Raw genomic sequence first — 22,776 nt, forward strand, 5'->3', positions numbered from 1 at the left:
TCTTAGGAGAATAGCTATGTATGCACAGTTATTGGGCAACTATTAGTGTGTGGAATTATCATGCAATTAAATGAAAAAGAAAAATTTGCCCATCTCACTCATTTATTTGCATCTGTTAAAGTGAGAATAATAAACAACTCAAAATGTACAAATAAACATTTCTGACATTTCACACACACACAAAAATCAGTGATTAATACAGCCACCTTTCTTTTCTATAACAATCATAAGCCTTCCATTCATGGAGTCTGTCAGTTTCTTGATCTGTTGATGATCAACATTTTGTACAGCAGCAACCACAGCCTCTCAGACACTGTTCAGAGAGATGTACTGTATTACTTCATCATAAATTTCCCGTTTAAGAAGGACCCATAAGTTTTCAATAGGGTTTTGGTCATGTGAAGAAGGGGGCCATGTCATTATTCTTTTATCTTTTAAGGTCTTTACTGGCTAGCCACGCAATGGAGTACTTTGATGCATGCGATAGAGCATTGGCCTGGATACAAATCATAGTCTTCTTCAAAGATGCAGACTTTTTCCTATACCACTGCTTGAAAAAAGGTCTTCTAAAAATGGGCAATAGGTTTGGAGTTGATTTTGAGTCCATCTTCAACCCCAAAAGGTCCAATTAGTTCATTTTTAATAATACTAGCCCATGCCCCACTTCCATTTTGCTGGCGTCTAAGTCAAAGTGGAGCTCTGTGACCGTTACCGATCCAGCCACAGACCCATCCATCTGATCCATCAAGAGTCACTCATCTCATTAGTCCATAAAACCTTTCAAAAATCTGTCTTCAGATATTTCTTGGCCCAGTCTTGCCATTTCAACTTATGTGTCTTGTTCAGTGGTGGTCGCGTTTCAGCCTTCCTTATTACCTTGGCCATGTCTCTGACCTTGTACTTCTGGGCATTCCAGATAGGTTGTAGTTATGGAATATGACTGTACTGGAGGATAATGGGTTCCTGGTAGCTTCACTTTTGATTCTTCTCAAATCTTTGGCAGTTAATATGTGTCTTTTTTTCTCAGCATGTTTCTTGGGACCCTGCTAACTTATTTGCAACAAAATATTTTATGGTTCTATGATCATGCCCCAATATCTTAGCAAATCTTCTGAAAGACTTTTTTTTACAATTTTTGACTTTTCAGAGTCAGTTAAATCTCTTTTTAGCCCATTTTGTGTGAGGAAAAGAAGCTGCCTAATAATTATACAAAACTTGATATAGGGTGTTGATCTCCTTAGGCCATACCCTCCCTCATTACACAAACACAAATCATTTGATATGCTTATATCCACTAAACATTCAAGTTTATACAGCTTGGAGGTGGAAAATATGCATGAAAATGATATGGTCAAAATACTCATTTGCCTAATAATTGTGCACACAATGTAATATAGGAAGATACTAGAGGTAAATGATAAATTCAGTTACAATAGCAAGAGCCATCATTTCACACTATGGGAGAAAACATTAATAAACCACACTTATATTTTACCCAGTAAAAGATATGTTGCTTTTAAGCACTCCAGCTGAGCTCCTACAGGCAGGAATCTCACCAGGATATGCTATTTACCATAGCTTGTGGTTCTGTAGCTTGCTTGATAGCTCTTTTGCCTCACTGCTAATTATTGTCAATCTCCAAAGGTCGCCTCCTGCTTCCCTGTCTGCTTGCTATTTTTTAAAACTCTTTTTGTTCTACACGCCCACATACACTTTGTCTTTTGTAAGCTTAAGGGCCTGGGTGGATTGAGGCTGCCTCTGGAAGTTGGCACATCCTTGAAAATGCCATGGTGTAGTTCATTTAGCCAGGCAGCTGGAACACCAGGGCAGATGCTTGTAAGTAAACTTATGAGTGAATGAATGAATTAATGTATGAGCCCATCTCTCAGGTTTTGGGAGCTGTAAACCTTTACAGTTCTTTGGGCAGAAGCATGAGCTGTACTAACTCTTAGAGAAGTAGGGTGAGAACTGTTTTTGTTTGGCTGCAACTGTTTTTCCCCAAACAGCAGACAAAAATCCCAGTTTCACTTCCTCAAACTAATCAACAGTAAAGAGTAAAGGAACTAGCAGTCAAGAAGTTTACTTGGAGGGCAATGTAGCATTGAATTCTTGGAAAAGATACTTGTATGATATAACCTGTCTGTACCAACAATATCAGAATTGTACAAGCAATGTTTTTCCCTTGGCACTTTATGAAAGTGAACATTAGACCTTGAAGAAACAGTATAGAAAAGGTATCAATACTTTTGAATGTTGATGTTGGAGAAGTCTTCAAGAACGCTATGGATAGCCATGAAAACACAAATAGATCATAAAACAAATTAACACTTGAGGCACAAATGACTAGAGTCCAATTATCATATTTTGATATGTTATACACAGACTTGGCTCTCCTGAGAAGTCCATAATTTTGGAAAATGTGGAAGGAAAAAAGGAGGAGGGCAGCCAGGAGCAAGGTGGATGGGCATAATTACAGCAATGATGGCTACGCAGTTGGAAAACTGGAAGAGCCTGTTTGGGGACAGATCATCCGGAAGAAGATATATTTATGTGGTTTTAAGAGTCAACACTGACTTGACAGAATTTTTCTTATGCTTATGCTCATGAAGTCAATGGGATATGAATATCTGTCTTCTGCTTACTTACATCAGTTTCTCACTCTTTCATTCTCCCTATATTTGTATGTGATATATGGGATGGGTTATAATTTTGTCTCTGAAAAAATAGTGTGTGTATCAGCAGATGGACCAATTTTTCAAACGGGATATCTTTTTTTACTATGATTTTAATTAGTAGTCATTAGTTCAACTAATTTTATCTTAGTTTTTGTCCTGCCACTACCTATTTTTGGAGTGTGGCCCTGTAGAGGACAAACTGCCTGAGCAGGTGATATGCACCTATGCTTCTTCTTCCCTCTCCCTCCCTTCTTGGTGCTCCCCCATCATCAGGATGACCCAGTTGCCAATCAAACTGCAATGCTGGGCAGGAGGTGAGAAGAAGGGAAGACAAAATGGCTGCCTGCGAGAAAAAAAGCTCAATAAACTGAGCCAAAGCCCAGGAGATGAATAAAGAGCAAATTGAAAGATAAATTCCCCTTATAAGAAAAGACAACAGTGAAAGCAGCAACTGAAAAAACTGGAGACTGAGAAGTGTTTATTTTTGTCACTCAAAACGGGTATGAAAATTGTTCAAGCCATGGAGTAAATGTTTGGAAGAAATTTAGAATTAAGCCCAGTGAGGAAGAAACAAAATGAAAAGATAAAAACTTTTAACAGAATAGAAAGATAGCACTGGTTCCTAGTGGGGTTCTGGGTACAATTTAAGGCATTTATTATTATTATTATTATTATTATTATTATTATTATTATTATTATTATTATTATTATTATTATTATTATTATTATTATTATTATTATTATTATTATTATTAAAGTTGGAAGGTACCTTGGAGGTCATCTAGTCCAACCCCCTGCTAGGGCAGGAAACCCTATACCATTTCAGGCAAATTTCTGTCCAGTCTCTTCTTAAAAACTTCCAGTGTTGGAGCATTCACCACTTCTGGAGGCAGGTTGTTCCACTGATTAATTGTTCTGACTGTCAGGAAGTTTCTCCTTAGTTCTAGGTTGCTTCTCTCCTTGATTAGTTTCTATCCGTTGCTTCTTGTCCTGCCTTCGGGTGCTTTGGAGAATAGCTTGACTCCCTCTTCTTTGTGGCAGCCCCTGAGATATTGGAACACTGCTATCATGTCACCCCTCAGCCTTCTCTTCGTTAAACTACACATACCCAATTCCAGCAACCGTTCCCTATATGTTTTAGCCTCCAGTCCCCCAATCATCTTTGTTGCTCTTCTCTGTACCCTTTCTAGAGTCTCGACATCTTTTTTACATCGTGGTGACCAAAACTGGATGTAGTATTCTACGTGTGGCCTTACCAAGGCATTGTAAAGTGGTATTAGTACTTCACGTGATCTTGATTCTATCCCTCTGTTAATGCAGCCTAGCACTGGCTTTTTTTGGCAGCTGCAGCACACTGCTGGCTCATATTGAAGTGATTGTCTACTAGGACTCCGAGATCCCTCTCACAGTTACTACTATTGAGCAAGGTACCACCTATACTATACCTGTGCATTTGATTTTTCCTGCCTAAATGTAGAACCTTACTTTTTTCACCATTGAATTTCATTTTGTTAGATAGCGCCCAGTGTTCCAGTCTGTCCAGATCCTCCTGTATTTTAAGCCTATATTCTGTAGTGTTGGCTATTCCTGCCAGCTTGGTGTTGTCTGCAAATTTGATGAGTTCCCCATCTATCCCCTCATCCAAATCATTGATGAAGATGTTGAAGAGCACTGGGCCCAGAACAGAGCCCTGGGGCACCCCACTACACACTTCCTTCCATGTAGATGCAGTTCCATTGAGGACCACACGCTGAGTATGCCCTGTCAGCCAGCTACGAATCCATCTGGTGGTGATGCTGTCTAACCCACATTTTTCTATCTTATCAAGTAGTAGGTTGTGATCTACTTTATCAAATGCCTTACTGAAGTCCAAGTAAATTATATCTACAGCATTCTTCTGGTCCACTAATTTTGTCACTTGGTCAAAGAATGCAATAAGATTTGTCTGGCATGATCTGTTTTTGACAAACCCATATTGACTTTTAGTGATGACTTTGTTCGCATCAAGGTGTTCGCTGATTTGTTGTTTGATTATCTTTTCCAGAATCTTCCCAGGTATTGAGGTCAGGCTGATAGGTCTGTAGTTTCCTGGATCTATTTTTTCCCCTTTTTGAAGATGGGAACTACATCAGCTCTCTTCCAGTCCTCTGGTAGTTCCCCAGTGCTCCAGGATCTTTGAAAAATATAGTTCAGTGGTTCTGAGATCATGTCTGCCAGTTCCTTGAGAACTTTGGGGTATAATCCATCTGGTCCTGGTGATTTGAACTCGTCTAGGCTGGACAGGTGCTCACTTACCATTTTCTTGCCTATCTTAACTTGCGTTTCTATTCTGTTTTTTATGGCACTGGTTTTGGTAGGTTGGACTGTTTTTTCTCTTTGTGTAAAGACAGATGCAAAAAACGAGTTAAATAGTTCTGCTTTCTCCCTGTTGCTTGTCACCTTCTTGCCACTTTCCCCCACTAATGGACCAATCATTTCCTTAACCTTTTTCTTGTTTTTTATATGTTGAAAGAAGCTTTTTTTGTTATTTTTGACTTTGGTCGCAAGCCTTAGTTCATTTTGAGCCTTAGATTCCCTCAATTCATCTTTGCAGGCACGGACTATTTGCTGATATTCTGCCTTAGTTATGTACCCCTCTTTCTACTTCTTATACTTGTCCTTTTTATCTTTCAATTTATCAGAGAGTTCTTTATATAGCCATGCTGGTTTCTTTTGAGAGCTGTTATTTTTCTTCTTTGTTGGTATTGTGCTAGACTGGACCTTTATTATCTACAAATAATAAATAATTATTATCTATAAATCTACATTGTACAGGTCCAGGTTATCTGCAAGACCATTTGTCTCCAATCATCAGATTTTTCTTGAGTGGATAGTGGGTGTTTAAAAATGTTAAATAAAATGACAGTGTTAATTGAGTGGCTATATAAATTGTAAATGGTTCTTTTAGCAAATATTAACATATGCTTTCAATGTTTGGCATGCAACATTTAATGAAATTATTCTAAACATTCTAGAGAATGTTGCTCTAGATAAATTCACTAAAAACCATTAGTAAAAGCTGTAGATTTTATAATTTTTAAATTTTATTTATTTATTTTAAATTTTATTTTATTTTTAAAAAATTTAAAGAGCAAGGTTTTCCTTACCATTAGCTATTTCCTTTGGTGATATTCCTGTGTACTTAATTTGCAAATATTGACCACTAGAATTAGTTTTATTGTTTAGTAACTGTAATAAAAAACTGAACACATATACATCATTTGAAACTAAACCAGTTGCTTCAATTTCATATAATATCAAAAGAGCATAGTTGGAATATTTATTGTAAAACAATGTATTTTGTATGAAAGAACCTTCAGTGTGTTTACTTTTATGCCTAGAGCAATATCTTCCCACAGAAAAAGGATATATGAATGTATTTGATGGTACAAAGCATCTTTTGTTTGCATTTCTTTTGGTACACTGGGCTTTTTCCATGTTTTTGCTGAGCCAGACATTTCATACAGTTAACAATTGGTGTTAAGAATTGTACAGCACTAGATTTTGATAAAATCATGAGGGATAGTTTTCATTTTCTGAAATATGTTACTGATTCATAGATTGTTAAACACACTTTTTAGAATATTGCATTATAAATGGATCAGGATTAAATTGAACTATGTCTGATAATGTAGGATATATTTGCCTTCATTCCTGTGACTGATAATGTTTTAAAGATTACACTGCTCAAAAGGCATAAAGACCAGTTTGATGTGGTAGTTAAGGCATTAAGTTACAAAGGGGGGGGGGGGCTGAGTTCTAGCACACAAAGCTAGCTGCCTGACCTTGGGCAGTCATTTTCTTTCAGCCCTAGGAAGAAAGCAGTGGCAAGCCACTTCCGAAACCTTACTAAGAAAACTGCAGAGTAGTCTGGGAGTCAACCTGGAATTAACAAAGGTTTGAAGACACACATGTGTGCGTGCTACACACACACACACACGAATTTTACCAGTGAAAAATAATAAATGTAATTTACCAGAATGTAAGTTTACAAACCAATAAGAATAGGGACCAAAGTATTGATAATGAATCCCACCTAACCATTGGTGTCCAGTTTTAAAGTAGAGAAGATGGTTATTTTAGACGGGTACATTCATCATGATGAAGTAGTTGTGCAGTTTGGAATGATCCGTGGAGAAGTGTGTTGCATGGCATGAGTGCAGGAAGGCCAGGGAAGGAGGGTGCTGGTGGGTGTGTACAAGCACAGGGAGGCAAGGGAAAGAGGTGTGGACCTCTGGTGGCTCCATAAATGTGTGTGAGTGCAGGAAGGCTGGGGAAAAAAGATCTGCGGTGCGTGGCCCAAAGGAGGCTTGGGAAGAAGGACATTGGTGGATACATAAATATGTAATAAACTACACTAACACAATTATAGGGTCCTTGGAAGGAGGGAGCCCATTCCAAGGAGGGGGGCAAGCCCAAAAACAAAATAACAGTTGGATTGGAAGGGACCTTGGAGGTCTTCTAGTCCAACCCCCTGGTCTGGCAGGAAACCCTATTTCAGACAAATGGTTGTCCAGTCTCTTCTTAAAAACTTCCAGTGTTGGAGCATTCACCACCTCTGGAGGCAGGTTGTTCCACTGATTAATTGTTCTAACTGTCAGGAAATTTCTCCTTAGTTCTAGGTTGCTTCTCTCCTTGATTAGTTTCTATCCGTTGCTTCTTGTCCTGCCTTCAGGTGCTTTGGAGAATAGCTTGACTCCCTCTTTGTGGCAGCCCCTGAGATATTGGAATACTGCTATCATGTCACCCCTAGTCCTTCTTTTCATTAAATAGCAGAGTCCAGAGCTGGATTCTGGAAAGGGGAAGAGATTTAGGATAGCTACTCCCTTGAATCTCCCAGACTATATCCATTATATCTAGGATAGTATAAGTTTAGTCAGGCAAGAGGCTGTCTGTATGGTGTGAGCAGATAAAAAACTGGACCATATTGCATCACTCTTGGACTAGGCCTGACAGCTTGTGAGCAAACGGGAAAAGGAAGGTGCAGTATGTATAAGCAAAGAGAGACTGGAGGGGTTGGGGTAACTTACCCAACCGACTTTTTTTTTTAATCCCATTTATATCCCGCCCTTCTCCGAAGACTCAGGGCAGCTTGCAATCTAAGAAGCAAAAATCAATGTGCTTAGCAATAGCCTTCATTCTATGTATATGCCTGCTTATTAGGGCTTTCGTCTCCCCCCCAAGTGGCATTATTACAAAGTCAGCTTATTGCCCCCAACAATCTGGGTCCTCATTTTACCTACCTCGGAAGGATGGAAGGCTGAGTCAAGCTTGAGCCTGGTGGGACTCGAACCTGCACTAATTGCAGGCAGCTGGTGTTACTTAAGAAGGCATTAGCCCACTGCTCCACCAAGGCTTGAAACCTTGAAACCTTCCTTGCCAGCTTCCCCATTGACTTGTGGGAAACCAGCAGGGAAAGTTGCAAATGGTGACCACATAATTTGCAAGATCCTGCAATGCGTCATAAGTACAAGCTGGTTGCTAAATGCCTCAATTTTGTTCACAAGTCCATGGATGTACTGCAGTGGTCATAACTTCAAGGACTGGTTGTATGTCCCTTTGTTCAGTGCCATCATAATTTTGAATGGTCACTGAACAAATGGTTCTACCTTGAGGATTACTGTATGAAAGTCATTCTCAGTGGTTTGTGCTCAGTGCTGTTCATTTCTAAACTTGGTGCAAGACACTGATTTGATTTTGTTTCAATCACAGACCAGTAGAACAAGGTTGGCAGACTGTTTCTCTAAAGGATCAGAGCCACTTCACCTCTGCAGGTGCAGCTGGCAGGTCTGCAGACCAATACGTGTGACGGCCATTGGACAGTGCTGGCCTGCTAGCATGAAGGCTGCCACCACTATCCAGGAAAATCTACCTCTTGCCCCAGAAAGTTGATTGAGCCTTAGCCCTGGCAATCTGCTGCCTGCCTGGACATTTACAGATTTGATCTTGGGGCCATAGTTTGCTGACCTCTGGATTAGAATGTAGAAATACTGAGCAAAAAATAAAGAATGGATACCTAGGCGGTGACTACTTTGGATCTGGAAAAAAGCCAGGCATATTTTAGGTTCAATTTTGTAAATTCCTTACAATTCATGTTTTCATTCAAACCTTGTGGTTTTTAATTATTTATATTTCTAAACAATGTATCCATTAAGTGTAATAAATAATATATTAAATTATAATTTGTAGATGTCTTTGCATAAAGGTGAAACAAATGGCAAAATGGCAGCATTGTATAATCTGTGCAAATTTTTCTGCATAGTTTAATTTCTAAGGAAATTCTTATTTGGAATGAGGCCCGAGAAACATACATAATTTTTATCAAAAATTCACAGAATGATCTTTATATAAAAAGATACTATAGCCTATTTCCATATGGGCTACAGTACCTTTTTACATGTCAAATTTTACTGTCATATGAATGTTTCAGTTGTTAAATTCAGATATTCTGAAGATTAATGCAGTGTTTCACTTCCTCTCTAGAAACTGTAATGAAAGATCTTGATGTCATAACAATTCCAAGCAAAGATGTTGTGATGGTACATGAACCTAAGCAAAAAGTAGATTTAACAAGGTACTTAGAAAACCAAACATTCCGATTTGATTACGCCTTTGATGACAGTGCCCCTAATGAAATGGTCTACAGGTATGTATTGTTTGTGTGCACTGTAAAACCTGATGCTTTCATTTTCTGCAAGTTCATGTTACTCTCCAGTTTGGATATCTGACTCAATGTATTGTCATTGATATTGATATCTCTTTTCAGTATCATCTGTTAAGCTATTACAAACTAACAGAGCAATTGTTTGAGAGTCTGCAGGAAAATATGCTATATGATAAGCTGGCAAAAAGCCCTGGAAGCTCCAGGCATGTCACAATGATTTTTTTTAATTTTCACAATGGATGTTTTATTTCATGTAACCTTCCTTGAGTTCTGGGTCTGCAGCTAGTACAGAGAAAGCTAAAAATGAAAGTGGTATTGATTCCAAACTAGCAAGGAAAGTTTTAGCCAGACATACAGTGGTACCTCAGTACTTGATTGCTTTGAAAGTCATTGAATTTGGTATTCGAGGCATGATGACATGAAAATTTTGTCCCGATCCTCACGGTTTGTTTGGTACGCGTAAGCTAGAACTTTTTTTTTATCCGCTGCCTCGTGACTCACTGCTCTTTCCAGCCAAAACAAAGGGTCATGTATTAGTAATGTGATACGTCTTGCCTATGCACATCCCCTTGTGGTCTTATCTTAGCTTTTCTGGGCATTTTGTGTATTTTTGCACTTCTGATCATGGGTCCTAAGAAAATGAGCAGTGACACCGCTGAGCAGAAAAAATTACATTGCACATTGAGCAAAAAAAAAGAATAGACAAATGTGAGAGCGGTATTCACATTACTGATAATGCTAGGGAATAGCAAGAGCCTCCACTGTCATTAAGAATAAAGAAGTGATAAAAAAGGCTGATGTTGCCAAATAAGTTAAAGCAATATTAAAGCAGCATTCCCAAACATTCAATGGAGTTGAAAGGCTATTATTAATTTGGGTAAGCAGTTAGTGGGCAACAGTGTGTCAGAAGACATGATATGTCAAAAAGCGAAACTGTTACATGCTAAGGTAATTTTAAAAAGAGGACCAGGTATCCATAGTGTCATAAGGCATGACGAGGCAGAGGGTGCTAATAAAAAGGCTGCTGACAAAATTTGTGGATTTCATGACTATATAGAAGTTGAGGATTTTATTCCCCACAAAGTTTTTCACTGTGATGAGACCGGGCTTTTTTTTTGAAAACCCCCCCCCCATGAATAGAACTTACATAACAAAAGAGGAAAAGGCATTAGAAGGAAAAGGCTCAAAACCAATGAAGGACAGGTTGTTGTGTGGGAATGCAGGTGAGGACTTAAAAATTAAACTTCTGCTATTCTATCATAATGAAAAATCATGACTTTTCAAGAAGCATAATGTCACAAAAAGCAAACTCCATGTTATGTGGAGGGCAAACAGCAAAGCTTGGATCACAAAGCAAATTTTCACTGAGTGGATAAATGAAGTGTTTGGTCCCTCAGTGAAAAAATATTTGCTGGATGAAGATTTGCCTCTGAAAGCTCTCCTACTTTTGGACAATGCGCCTGCTACCCTCCAGGTTTGGAGGATGACTTACTGGAGGAGTTCAGCTTCATCATTGTAAGATTCCTGCCTTCCAACACTAGTACTCTTATTCAGCCCATGGATCAGCAGGTCATTTTGAATTGTACACCAAGGTGCTTTCCAGAAATGTTTTGAGATCATCTCTGACATCTAGTTGATCCTCACAGAATTCTGGAAGGAGCATTTCAATATCCTGCATTGCCTTAATCTTATTGATAAGGACTGGAACAAAGTTTCTTATAGGACAATGAATTTGGCATGGAAGAATTTGTGGCCAGAAGCTTTTATTTATGTCATTTTTCTGCCCTGAATATAAACTCTCTAATATACACATAACTTAACAATGCTAGATATTTTTTTTGGTATTTTAAGCTAATTGAAAAGATGTGTATAGATGGTAGAATAAGAGCCTGTTGTATTCAGTGGTTCTTCAGTTTTTCAAAAATAATTTCTGATCATAACTGATTCTCTGAAACTCAGCTATTGAAATCTTGAAGAAGAATTGTAGCAAAGTGTGGACTGTATGGAACTTCACTAGCTTTGAATTAAATATTAAATATAGTTGAATGTTATTTTCTTTTTTGCTGAAGGTTTACTGCAAGACCACTAGTGGAAACTATATTTGAAAGAGGAATGGCTACATGTTTTGCATATGGGCAAACAGGCAGTGGAAAAACCCATGTAAGTTTTCCTGCTAATTTCAACATTCTTTGAGTGACTCGGAGTCTTAGTGGACAATCACTTAAATATGAGCAAGCAGTGTGCTGCAGCTGCCAGAAAAGCCAACACAGTGCTAGGCTGCATTAATAGAGGGATAGAATCAATATCACTTGAAGTGTTAATACCACCTTACAGTGCCTTGGTAAGGCCACACTTGGAATACTGCATCCAGTTTTGGTCACCACGATGTAAAAAAGACGTCGAGACTCTAGAAAGAGTACACAGAAAAGCAATAAAGATGATTAGAGGACTGGAGACTAAAACATATAAGGAAGTGTTGCTGGAATTGGGTATATCTATTTTAATGACGTGGTGGCTCAGTGAGTTAGGACGCTGAGCTTGTCGATCAGAAGGTTGGCAGTTTGGCAGGTTGAATCCTGAGTGCCGCGTAACAGAGTGAGCGCCTGTTACTCGTCCCAGCTTCTGCCAACGGCTCTTCGGCTTTGAAACGGAGATGAGCACCGGCCCCTAGAATGTGCGGGGGAACCTTTACCTTTACCTTAGTTTAATGAAGGGGACGCGGCGGCTCAGTGGGTTAGGACGCTGAGCTTGTCGATCAGAAGGTCGGCAGTTTGGCGGGTCGAATCCCGAGTGCCGCGTAACAGAGTGAGCGCCTGTTACTCGTCCCAGCTTCTGCCAGCCTAGCAGTTGGAAAGCACGTAAAAATGCAAGTAGAAAAATAGGGACCACTACGGTGGGAAGGTAACAGCGTTCCGTGCACCTTTGGCATCTAGTCATGCCGGCCACATGACCACGGAGACGTCCTTGGACAAACGCTGGCTCTTCATCTTTGAAACGGAGATGAGCACCGGCCCCTAGAGTCGGAAACGACTAGCACGCATGTGCGGGGGAACCTTTACTTGGTTTAATGAAGAGAAGGACGAAAAGGGGCCATGATAGCAGTGTTCCAATATCTCAGGGGCTGCCACAAAGAAGAGGGAGTCAAGCTAGTCTCCAAAGCATCTGAGGGCAGGACAAGAAGCAATGGATGGAAACTAACCAAAGAGAGATGCAACCTAGAACTAAGGAGAAACTTCCTGACAATTAGAACAATTAATCAGTGGAACAACCTGCCTCCAGAAGCTGTGAATACTCCAACACTGGAAGTCTTTAAGAAAAGATTGGACAGCCATTTGTCTGAAATGGTATAGGGTTCCCTGCCTGGGCAGGGGGTTGGAGTAGATGACCTCCAAGGTCCCTTCCAACTTTATTATTATTACCCTTATAGCATCTGGCAGTAGGTTCCTCAGTGTGAATATATCTTCTGTAGAGAATGATCAGATACTTGTAGCACTCCTGTATTTTCAGGGAGCTCCCATTCATATTATAATTCCTCTCTAGGATTGTTAATCTGAATTCTGATATGGAGAGCCCCTCTTCTGTTTTTGAGCTTTAGATTTCCTCATTTTCTTTGGGGCCTCAGTCAGGAATTCTCTGGGGATCAGGCAACTCATCCCACAACTATTGTGTTTGAGTGATGAGAGCAGGAATTGCCTTCAAGAGCAACTTCAGGTTAGGGAGGTCTTGTCCTAGGATTACACCAGTGTGGTACAGATCCTTGCAGACAAAGAGGTCTACTTAGACCCTAAAGCATTCAGAGATGGGTTGCTATTAAATTAAAAACATCCATAGTTACCTTAAATTTTATTTCATTTTGGGGGGAATATTTACTTATTGGCACTATAGAGGGAACTTTAGCATCTTTAGAGAACAAATTTGTTATTTTACACGAGTCTGCTCAGTGAAAACGATAGTCATGCTACTTCATCAACAAGACTGAATTTACATAATTGTCCCTCTAATATTTCTCATTTCATTTTTGCCTTAGACTATGGGTGGTGACTTTTCAGGAAAGAACCAAGACTGTTCAAAAGGAATTTATGCCCTTGCTGGTAAGAAATTTTAATACTACTGAGAAAATCTGTGGTTATAGTTGAAATTGCTGTAAACATGCCATCAAAATTGAAAAGAAACACTAGCTGTGTATTATGGATCACTTTGGGGTGGACCTTGGAACAATCTTAGCAAATGAACATTTGTAGAAGGAAGTTTTTATGATTTCTCCCCATTGCTACTTCCCTTTTTCCTTGAAAGTTACTGAACCATCGGTAAAATGTCTCAGCCTTTCCATGGCCACAGCAATCCTCTAAGGTGGTGTTTGAGAGGCTGCTGAGGCTTTTTATTGGGATAGAGGGATTGATAACCCAAAGCAGCATACATAGGACTTAATCCATTTTTTGCCACAAGGACACTAAGTATGGATTAATCCCCCAGTAAACTTTCAGAGTAAGTACAAGCCTGTATTTCCTCAACATGGTGCCCATTACTGTATTTCTTTTTCTTATAATTAGTTGATTCTAGTATACAGGTTTTTCAAAATGTGACCATTTGTGGCTTATGGATAACACCCGTCAATTTAAATGAATTGCTAGGTATATGGGTTGCATGCTGATCTTGAATTTTAATTCTGAAAAGCTAAGCATATGTGGGTCTGGTTAATAATCAGATGGATGCTCACCATATTTTATCAGAGCTACATAGGCTAGACTAGAAAGTTTTTAAAAAACCAGAAACAGATAAAACAAAATCACTTTCATGTTGTTTGCTATGAAAGCTATGTGGACTGCAGTGTTGATCCTTTTCTTTCTCTTTTTCCATCTCTCTATCTCATGTCCCTGCCCTTTAAAAATGTTTTATTTTATACTACCTTATTACCTTTCCCCCCCAATTTTCCCTATTTCCCTAACTATTGGTAAAAAATAAAATAAAGCTTACAGGTAGTCTTCCTGTAGTGACCACAACTGAGACCTGCAACTTGGTCATTAAGTGAAGCAGTCACTAAGTGAAATCATAACTTGCTTATGGTTTGAATTCAGCTTTGCTTTGCTTTACAGATCTGCAAAGGCCACAAATTCAGGGACTGGTCATAAAATTACTTTTTCATCATCCTTATAACTGAACAGTTACTAAATAAGGCAGTTAAATAAATAAATCACATTATGCCCTAAAATGAGGTATGAATGAAATATATACAAGTATGTACACCTCCTAAACTGCTCTACATTAGAGGAGCCTTTTAACTTAAAATGGAAAATAAAAGTCTTTCTTCATTCAAGTGGGCTAGGACAGAGGCTTCAGTTACCTCTATATTTACAGTCACACTTTCTCATACTCTAGTATTTTCATTGTTTTACTAGGGCTTTAAAAATGTTTCAGTAACATTTAATGTCTCAAGATGCTAATTCATCTAGAAATGTTGGCTTAATAATAATAAACAATTGCATAGATTTTGATTCATTGGATATCAGATGTAGCAGATTTCACACAATAATGGATCTTTCTTGGTGAATCAATCTAAGCAATATTCATACATCTTAGGTAACATTTTACATTCATTACATACTACAGCTATATCTGTGTAGACAGAAAGAGGGGGAAATAGTTTTTCTGTCTTCCCCCAATTCTGAAAATTGCTTTTGGATAGAGTTAAAGGTCTGTCATGAGTTAAAGAGGTGGGAACATATTTTGGGGGGAATTTTTATTAGCTCATAGTCCTTAGGGCACGGGTGTCAAACTCGCAACATCACAATGTATTGTGACTTTTTTTCCATTGCTGGCAATGGGGTGTGCACGATTTTGCCATGATGCATCAGGCCCATGGGCCAGCAGTTTGACGCCCCTGCCTTAGGGTAAAACATGTTGTTTTACATTGTAATTTGAAACTATTCCAAAATAAGTGCTAATTGCAACATTCTTAATTTGGTTTTAGAATCCATGCAGAGATTGGGGGGGGACGACAAATGGGACATATAAAATGTATACAGAGCCCACATTTGGTTTATGCTACATGTTTACGTGAAAAGTTATCCCTTTCATTTTATTTTTCTGGAAGGGAAATAACCAATATCTAGTTCATCTGATTACCTAGCTTATGATATGTGAATCAAGAAAATTAAACTCTAGTTAATAGCTCAGCAGTTCAGGACTTTGGACTTTTTAAAATAACTAAGTTATGATTCCTGGTTTAAATTACAATTTCAGATGCACATACAATGCAAGCTGGGAATTGGGTCATGTGCCACTGATGTTACAGACCTTCTTCAAGCAATTCTGAAGGAAGAGGGATGGGAGTTGGAATAGCTCAAGCCTGTTATTTATGTTTCATTCTGTTTGTGCCTTTAGCATCCAGTTCCATATTACTTGTGGACTCTCAATTTGTAGATAAAGCATAATGAACACAGAAAGCGTTTTATAAATTCCAGCATTTTTTTAGCTGATCACTCAGTATAGTTAATAAATATATCCATATGTGAACTGTTGTGCATTTCTGAAGTTTTTCTGTTTGCCATTTCCTGTAATTCTAATCTATTTGCAGCTAGAGATGTCTTTTTAATGTTGAAGAAGCCAAACTATAAAAAACTGGAACTTCAAGTATATGCAACGTTTTTTGAGATTTACAGTGGAAAGGTACGTGATTTATTTCTAAAATATAAACATATATAACTTCTGACAGACAGAACTATATTAATGCTCCAGAAATTCCCTAGCTAACATACACATCTCTTCTCCCTCCCTCCCACTCCCCCATAAGGTTTTCGACTTACTGAACAGGAAGACCAAATTAAGAGTTTTAGAAGATGGTAAACAGCAAGTCCAGGTGGTGGGATTACAGGAGCGAGAGGTTAAATGTGTTGAAGATGTACTAAAACTTATTGAGATAGGCAACAGTTGCAGGTATTCTTTTTTCCCCCTCTTTCACATTATGAACTTACAGTAGATAAGGTTTAAAAAATTAAATAGTTTGATTTTTTTTAAAATGTATTTTCTTGGAGTACAACCTAAATGAAGTTTCAGAATTGCCTGTATTTTAGAAAAAAAGTTTTTGTTTCACAGAATTTATCAACATAGATTTTTCCTCTTTGTATAGGAAGCATTTTTAATATATTCAACTTAGTGTTTTCAAATGTATTAACAATTATTTTAAGCATTGTCCCATTTTATGTTCACATGTAAATATATTTTTTAAAGAATTACGGAATTTAGAGGTATTGTACAATTTGTAGTATAAATGGAAAACATGCTAATAATGTGTCTCAACCAAAATTGTAATTGAAGAGGACAGCATAATTGTAATAGATCTTTCAAATGTTTCTTACTTTGATGATTTTTAACAGAAATTATAACAGTATTGAATACACTAATCTTGTTAATAACATTCAGTGACATTTCATTCTGTCTTTCCCACCTCTTTGTTAAAGAACATCTGGCCAAACATCAGCAAATGCACACTCATCTCGAAGTCATGCAGTGTTTCAGATCATCCTCCGGAGGAAAGGGAAACTACATGGTAAATTTTCCCTAATTGACTTGGCTGGAAATGAAAGAGGAGCTGATACTTCCAGTGCAGATAGGCAAACCCGACTAGAAGGTGCTGAAATTAACAAGAGCCTTTTAGCACTCAAGGTAAAAGAAATGCTTGTCAGCTAAACTTAACTTTCCACCTTATATCAAATGCAAACTTTTCAAACACATTTATTACATTAATGGTTTAGTATAGATGATGGTTATTCCATTTTAAATGCTTACATATAGGCACTGTATATGGTACACGCCAACATAAGTATAAACGATAAGTACTGTGAATTGATTATGTCATTTCAAGTTGTTTACTTCATTGCTAAGAATAGATACAAAGTTGATGCTGGAACATCTAAACAGATTTGATTAATTATGAAACTAATTTGGTTCCTTAGTTTATCAAGGAACATTGGAAAAATAGAACTTGTACATTGTTTGAAAAAAGGCTGAAAGCAAGAAAATGATGGACTACTAACCACTTGAGCGTTTATACCAGTTGCCAGCTGCTTAAACCTGAATGTTTAGTCCCTATAGGTTTTTATTTTTTGCCTGTTTTTGTCAGTCCAGTATTCTTCTTTAAAATGTTTTATTTAATTCAATTGGTACTTCTTCAAGTTAAATATGTAATTGTAGTTGTATTATTTTCTGCATATTGTAAATGTTGTTAGAGCCAGATAAGAGAAAACATAAGATGGGTGAAAAAATAGGGCATAGTCATATACCCTCCTGCTCTTTCTCACCATATTCTTCTAATTAATATGGAAAGGTAAATAAGCTTTAGAATAATTGTACATAGAACACCTAAGTTTAGCTGAATATTTGAAATGATCAGATGGATAAGTATTTTTCATCTACAATAGTACAAAAATCTATTATTATATATTCCTGACAATTATTTCAGTATATTGGGGTGCTTATATATACCTGTCAGGACCCACCCCAAACCACATCTTAGGAAGACAAAACTCTTGGAGCCAAATCTAGTCCAAAAGGAATCTTTACTATGACATGCTTGGAGTTCCCAGTTCAACCCCCCCTTAACCCCATTTGGTCAGCCCCCCATCATTTACCTCGGGGGGGGGGGGGTGGAAAGGAACTTAGGATCTTTTATGTTTATTGCTCTCTTCCTTGACACAAGCCAGATGCTACCTACCCTAGCCCTCAAAAGGCTTCTCTTTTCCTTTGAAATGCCTTTTCCTTTTTCGTTCCTTCCTCCTCAGGAGATGGCAGAATCCAGGAACAACGTTTTAAACATACATTTATGAATATGATATAAATGGATTCTGACAATACCCATTTACTTTATTGGGTTGATTTCAGTAGACAAAAGAAAAAAAAATACATGAACATGAAGGGGACTGAAATGGATATTCTATTTCTGTGTTATGTTAAGCCTTAAATAATGGTCTACTTAGACAAGTTTGAAGCAATATATACTTTTTTTGCCTTGATACTGGAGGTTTCTCAGCCCAAATTCTGCAAGATGAAAAGGATACTAGATTTCAGTGGGTGGAAGAAGATGTACAATTTTATGATAGACATTTCTGATTTTTGGTCAAAAGTTTTTGGAGGGATCTTGAAAGCTTTTAGAGTGATTTCTCTGCTCATTGCTCATAATTGACTTCCTGTTCTAGCAGGGGCTAACACGTAGGGTCTTTGTGTCTTCCAAGAATGGCTGGGAAATGATGTCTCGCTGCTGTCTGTTCAGTAGCTGGCTGACACCAGACTCCCCAACTTGGCCACTTAGTGAATTGGTATTTGTTTTTGTTTTGTTTTTTTGCTTGCTTGGGTAGCCTTTTGAGCATCAGGTATGTTGAGTTTCACTGAATCTTCAAATTCTAACATGAGCTGTGCTTCAGGATTCCTGCCTCTGTTTCTTTGTCCAGCAACAGTTGGCTTTTACGCTCATAGAGAAATACTACTTGTCCCTTCTGTTGGCATCTAGCAAAAAGGGGTTGGACTTCGCTATGATACTAATGAGGGGTAGGGTCGGAAGGTTGAGAGATGAACTTGCCATTTATGTTTCTGTCTCTTTAAGAAACAAGAAATACAATTTTTTGCATTTAAAGATAAAGTACAGTAGTAAATTGAGATGTCTTTGATCTGACATGCCCCGGTGCCTAAAAAACGGGGTTTGCAGCATAGTTGGATGAGTATTATTCAGTGTCTGTTTGTGGATCAATGCAGGCATGTACAGAACACAAAGAGCTGTTTTTTTATTCATTCTTACATCTTTCTTTGATAGGCTTATGCTGTCTTTGAATTTAGTTTTAAAAAAGCTTCAAATACTATTTTTTTGGTTGATACTTTTTGGGCCTAAATTAGAAGACAATAAAATAATAAGCTTCAAATGCTGTTCTCTGTTTCCTTATTCTACTTTCAGTATGTCTTCTGTTTGCCAGGCTTCATTAATGTAAAAGGAGTGTAATATCAAAAAGTAAGAAAGCTTAGGGCACATATTTGATGTACCTATTCTCTTTGTGTGAACTGAGACAATAGGCAGGATTGTTCCAGAATTCTAAACTTAGAGACAATTCCCTCTCCCCCCACACACACACTTGTTGAGCCAGGTTTTGTAAATATTTTCTGTACACAACTTTATTGAAATTGTATTTTCGTATATAGAAGGTGAAGAGGAGGGGCATTCTATAATAATATAGATAAATAAAAGCATCCAAAGGTTGGCTGGGAGGAGCTTTCCTTTTGTTTTAGAACATTGTATTTGTTAGTTTATAATATAGATCTTTTATTTACTTTGTTAACCCCCAAAAGAGCAATGGAGTCTACACTGATTTGTGCTAACAAAATACAGTTTATGAATGATTCACTATGAAAACAGTGGTTATGAGTAATCTGTATTATGCTGGAAGCATAATATTACCGTATATACTTGAGTATAAGCCGAATTTTTCAGCCCACTTTTTGGGCTGAAAAATTCCACTTCGGCTTATACTCCAGTCAACAAAAAAACTTACCGAGGACTTGTGCGCGGCCGAGGCTTTGGTGCTTCCGGGATCGCGCGCACCTCTCCCAAGCCACCGCCATCCGGAGACCTGCCGAAGTTTGGGGAGGTTTGGGCGCCTCCCCAAACCTCCCCAAACGTCGGCAGGTCTCCGTTCCTCCTGCCGACGTTTGGGGAGGTTTGGGCGCCTCCCCAAACCTCCCCAAACGTTGGCAGGTCTCCGTTCCTCCGCGCAGACCTGCCGACGTTTGGGGAGGTTTGGGCGCCTCCCCAAACCTCCCCAAACGTCGGCAGGTCTCCGTTCCTCCGAGGAGACCTGCCGACGTTTGGGGAGGTTGGGGGAGGCGCCCAAACCTCCCCAAACGTCGGCAGGAGGAACGGAGACCTGCCGACGTTTGGGGAGGTTTGGGGAGGCGCCCAAACCTCCCCAAACGTCGGCAGGTCTGCGCGGAGGAACGGAGACCTGCCGACGTTTGGGGAGGCGCCCAAACCTCCCCAAACGTCGGCAGGAGGAACGGAGACCTGGGGAGGTTTGGGGAGGCGCCCAAACCTCCCCAAACGTCGGCAGGTCTGTGCGGAGGAACGGAGACCTGGGGAGGTTTGGGGAGGCGCCCAAACTTCCCCAAACGTCGGCAGGAGGAACGGAGACCTGCCGACGTTTGGGGAGGTTTGGGGAGGCGCCCAAACCTCCCCAAACGTCTGCAGGTCTGCGCGGAGGAACGGAGACCTGCCGACGTTTGGGGAGGTTTGGGGAGGTTTGGGGAGGCGCCCAAACCTCCCCAAACGTCTGCAGGTCTGCGCGGAGGAACGGAGACCTGCCGATGTTTGGGGAGGTTTGGGGAGGCGCCCAAACCTCCCCAAACGTCGGCAGGAGGAACGGAGACCTGCCGACGTTTGGGGAGGTTTGGGGAGGCGCCCAAACCTCCCCAAACGTCGGCAGGTCTGCGCGGAGGAACGGAGACCTGCCGACGTTTGGGGAGGCGCCCAAACCTCCCCAAACGTCGGCAGGAGGAACGGAGACCTGGGGAGGTTTGGGGAGGCGCCCAAACCTCCCCAAACGTCGGCAGGTCCGCGCGGAGGAACGGAGACCTGGGGAGGTTTGGGGAGGCGCCCAAACCTCCCCAAACGTCGGCAGGTCTGCGCGGAGGAACGGAGACCTGCCGACGTTTGGGGAGGCGCCCAAACTTCCCCAAACGTCGGCAGGAGGAACGGAGACCTGCCGACGTTTGGGGAGGTTTGGGGAGGCGCCCAAACCTCCCCAAACGTCTGCAGGTCTGCGCGGAGGAACGGAGACCTGCCGACGTTTGGGGAGGTTTGGGGAGGTTTGGGGAGGCGCCCAAACCTCCCCAAACGTCTGCAGGTCTGCGCGGAGGAACGGAGACCTGCCGACGTTTGGGGAGGCGCCCAAACCTCCCCAAACGTCGGCAGGAGGAACGGAGACCTGCCGACGTTTGGGGAGGTTTGGGGAGGCGCCCAAACCTCCCCAAACGTCGGCAGGTCTGCGCGGAGGAACGGAGACCTGCCGACGTTTGGGGAGGCGCCCAAACCTCCCCAAACGTCGGCAGGTCTGCGCGGAGGAACGGAGACCTGCCGACGTTTGGGGAGGCGCCCAAACCTCCCCAAACGTCGGCAGGTCTGCGCGGAGGAACGGAGACCTGCCGACGTTTGGGGAGGTTTGGGGAGGCGCCCAAACCTCCCCAAACGTCGGCAGGTCTGCGCGGAGGAACGGAGACCTGCCGATGTTTGGGGAGGTTTGGGGAGGCGCCCAAACCTCCCCAAACGTCGGCAGGAGGAACGGAGACCTGCCGACCTTTGGGGAGGTTTGGGGAGGCGCCCAAACCTCCCCAAACGTCGGCAGGAGGAACGGAGACCTGCCGACCTTTGGGGAGGTTTGGGGAGGCGCCCAAACCTCCCCAAACGTCGGCAGGTCTCCGTTCCTCCGCGCCCTGCCTGCCTGCTTCTTTCCGCTGCGGAAAGAAGCAGGCAGGCAGGGCGCGGAGGTCCGGAGACCTGCCGACGTTTGGGGAGGTTTGGGGAGGTGCGCGCGCACCTCCCCAAACCTCCCCAAACTTCGGCAGGTCTCCGGACGGCGGCGGCTTGGGAGAGGTGCGCGCGATCCTGGAAGCACCGAAGCTTCGGCCGCGCGCAAGTCCTCGGTAAGCTCCGGGCGGTCACTTGCTTCGCGTCTCCTGAGGGAAGGGGGGGCGACTGGAGCGGGCGTGTTTCCTCGCCTGCTGGGCGCCGCGATTTGCCTGGGGAACGCGCGGGCCCCGAATGGCAGCGTGGAGCGAGGAAGCGGACAGCCAGGGCTTCCCCGAGAGCCGCGGCCACACAGGGTATTCCTGTGTATTCAGGCTTGCAAAATGGCAGATCGAGCCTCTGCTGGCGGCAGAGGCTTGCAGAACGGTGGATCGGCTTATACTCGAGTCAATAACTTTTTCCAGTTTTTGGGGGTGAAATTGGGGGTCTCGGCTTATACTCGAGTCGGCTTATACTCAAGTATATACGGTATATTGTTTTGGACTTTAAAGGAAGGTGCTGATTGTATTCATTCAAATCAGTATCAGTCCAGTTACAAATTGTTTTAATCACATATTTCTCTCAAAGAAAAAAAAGACTATAATTAGTTTGCAAACGTAAACTTCTGCTCTTTATTACTTGCTGTTACCCCTACATAAATATGAAGTAGTCATGTTTTATTTGAATGTATATGTCTTTTCAGCTTGTATATGTACACGAAACCACTAAATTATTGAATTGTTGCTGTACTTTGTCATCTTCTAAATGTTGTTAATAACGTAGATGGCAGACCCCAACTTTTGCAGCTTGACGGCCCGGCTGGGGAGGAGAACTGGGCCACATGAGTTTCAGGCCAGCGC

At 40.9% G+C, this 22,776-nt stretch overlaps 1 protein-coding gene across 5 annotated transcripts in view; it reads left to right on the forward strand.

The window, feature by feature from the left end:
- The window catches only part of KIF2A (kinesin family member 2A), a 71,771-nt gene that overhangs the window by 34,998 nt on the left and 13,997 nt on the right, over positions 1-22,776 (forward strand). For 4 of the 5 annotated variants that reach the window (XM_081320250.1, XM_081320246.1, XM_081320247.1 and 1 more), the window contains exons 9-14: positions 9,198-9,360; positions 11,448-11,538; positions 13,406-13,469; positions 15,953-16,044; positions 16,169-16,311; positions 16,836-17,040. In XM_081320250.1, coding sequence (XP_081176376.1) covers positions 9,198-9,360; positions 11,448-11,538; positions 13,406-13,469; positions 15,953-16,044; positions 16,169-16,311; positions 16,836-17,040 — 758 coding nt within the window. The remainder of the gene's footprint in view (positions 1-9,197; positions 9,361-11,447; positions 11,539-13,405; positions 13,470-15,952; positions 16,045-16,168; positions 16,312-16,835; positions 17,041-22,776) is intronic. The other variant, XM_081320248.1, reaches the window with a different exon arrangement.

The sequence above is a fragment of the Vipera berus genome, assembly GCF_964194415.1.
Source record: "Vipera berus genome assembly, chromosome: 2".
In the NCBI taxonomy this organism is placed as follows: Eukaryota; Metazoa; Chordata; class Lepidosauria; order Squamata; family Viperidae; genus Vipera; species Vipera berus.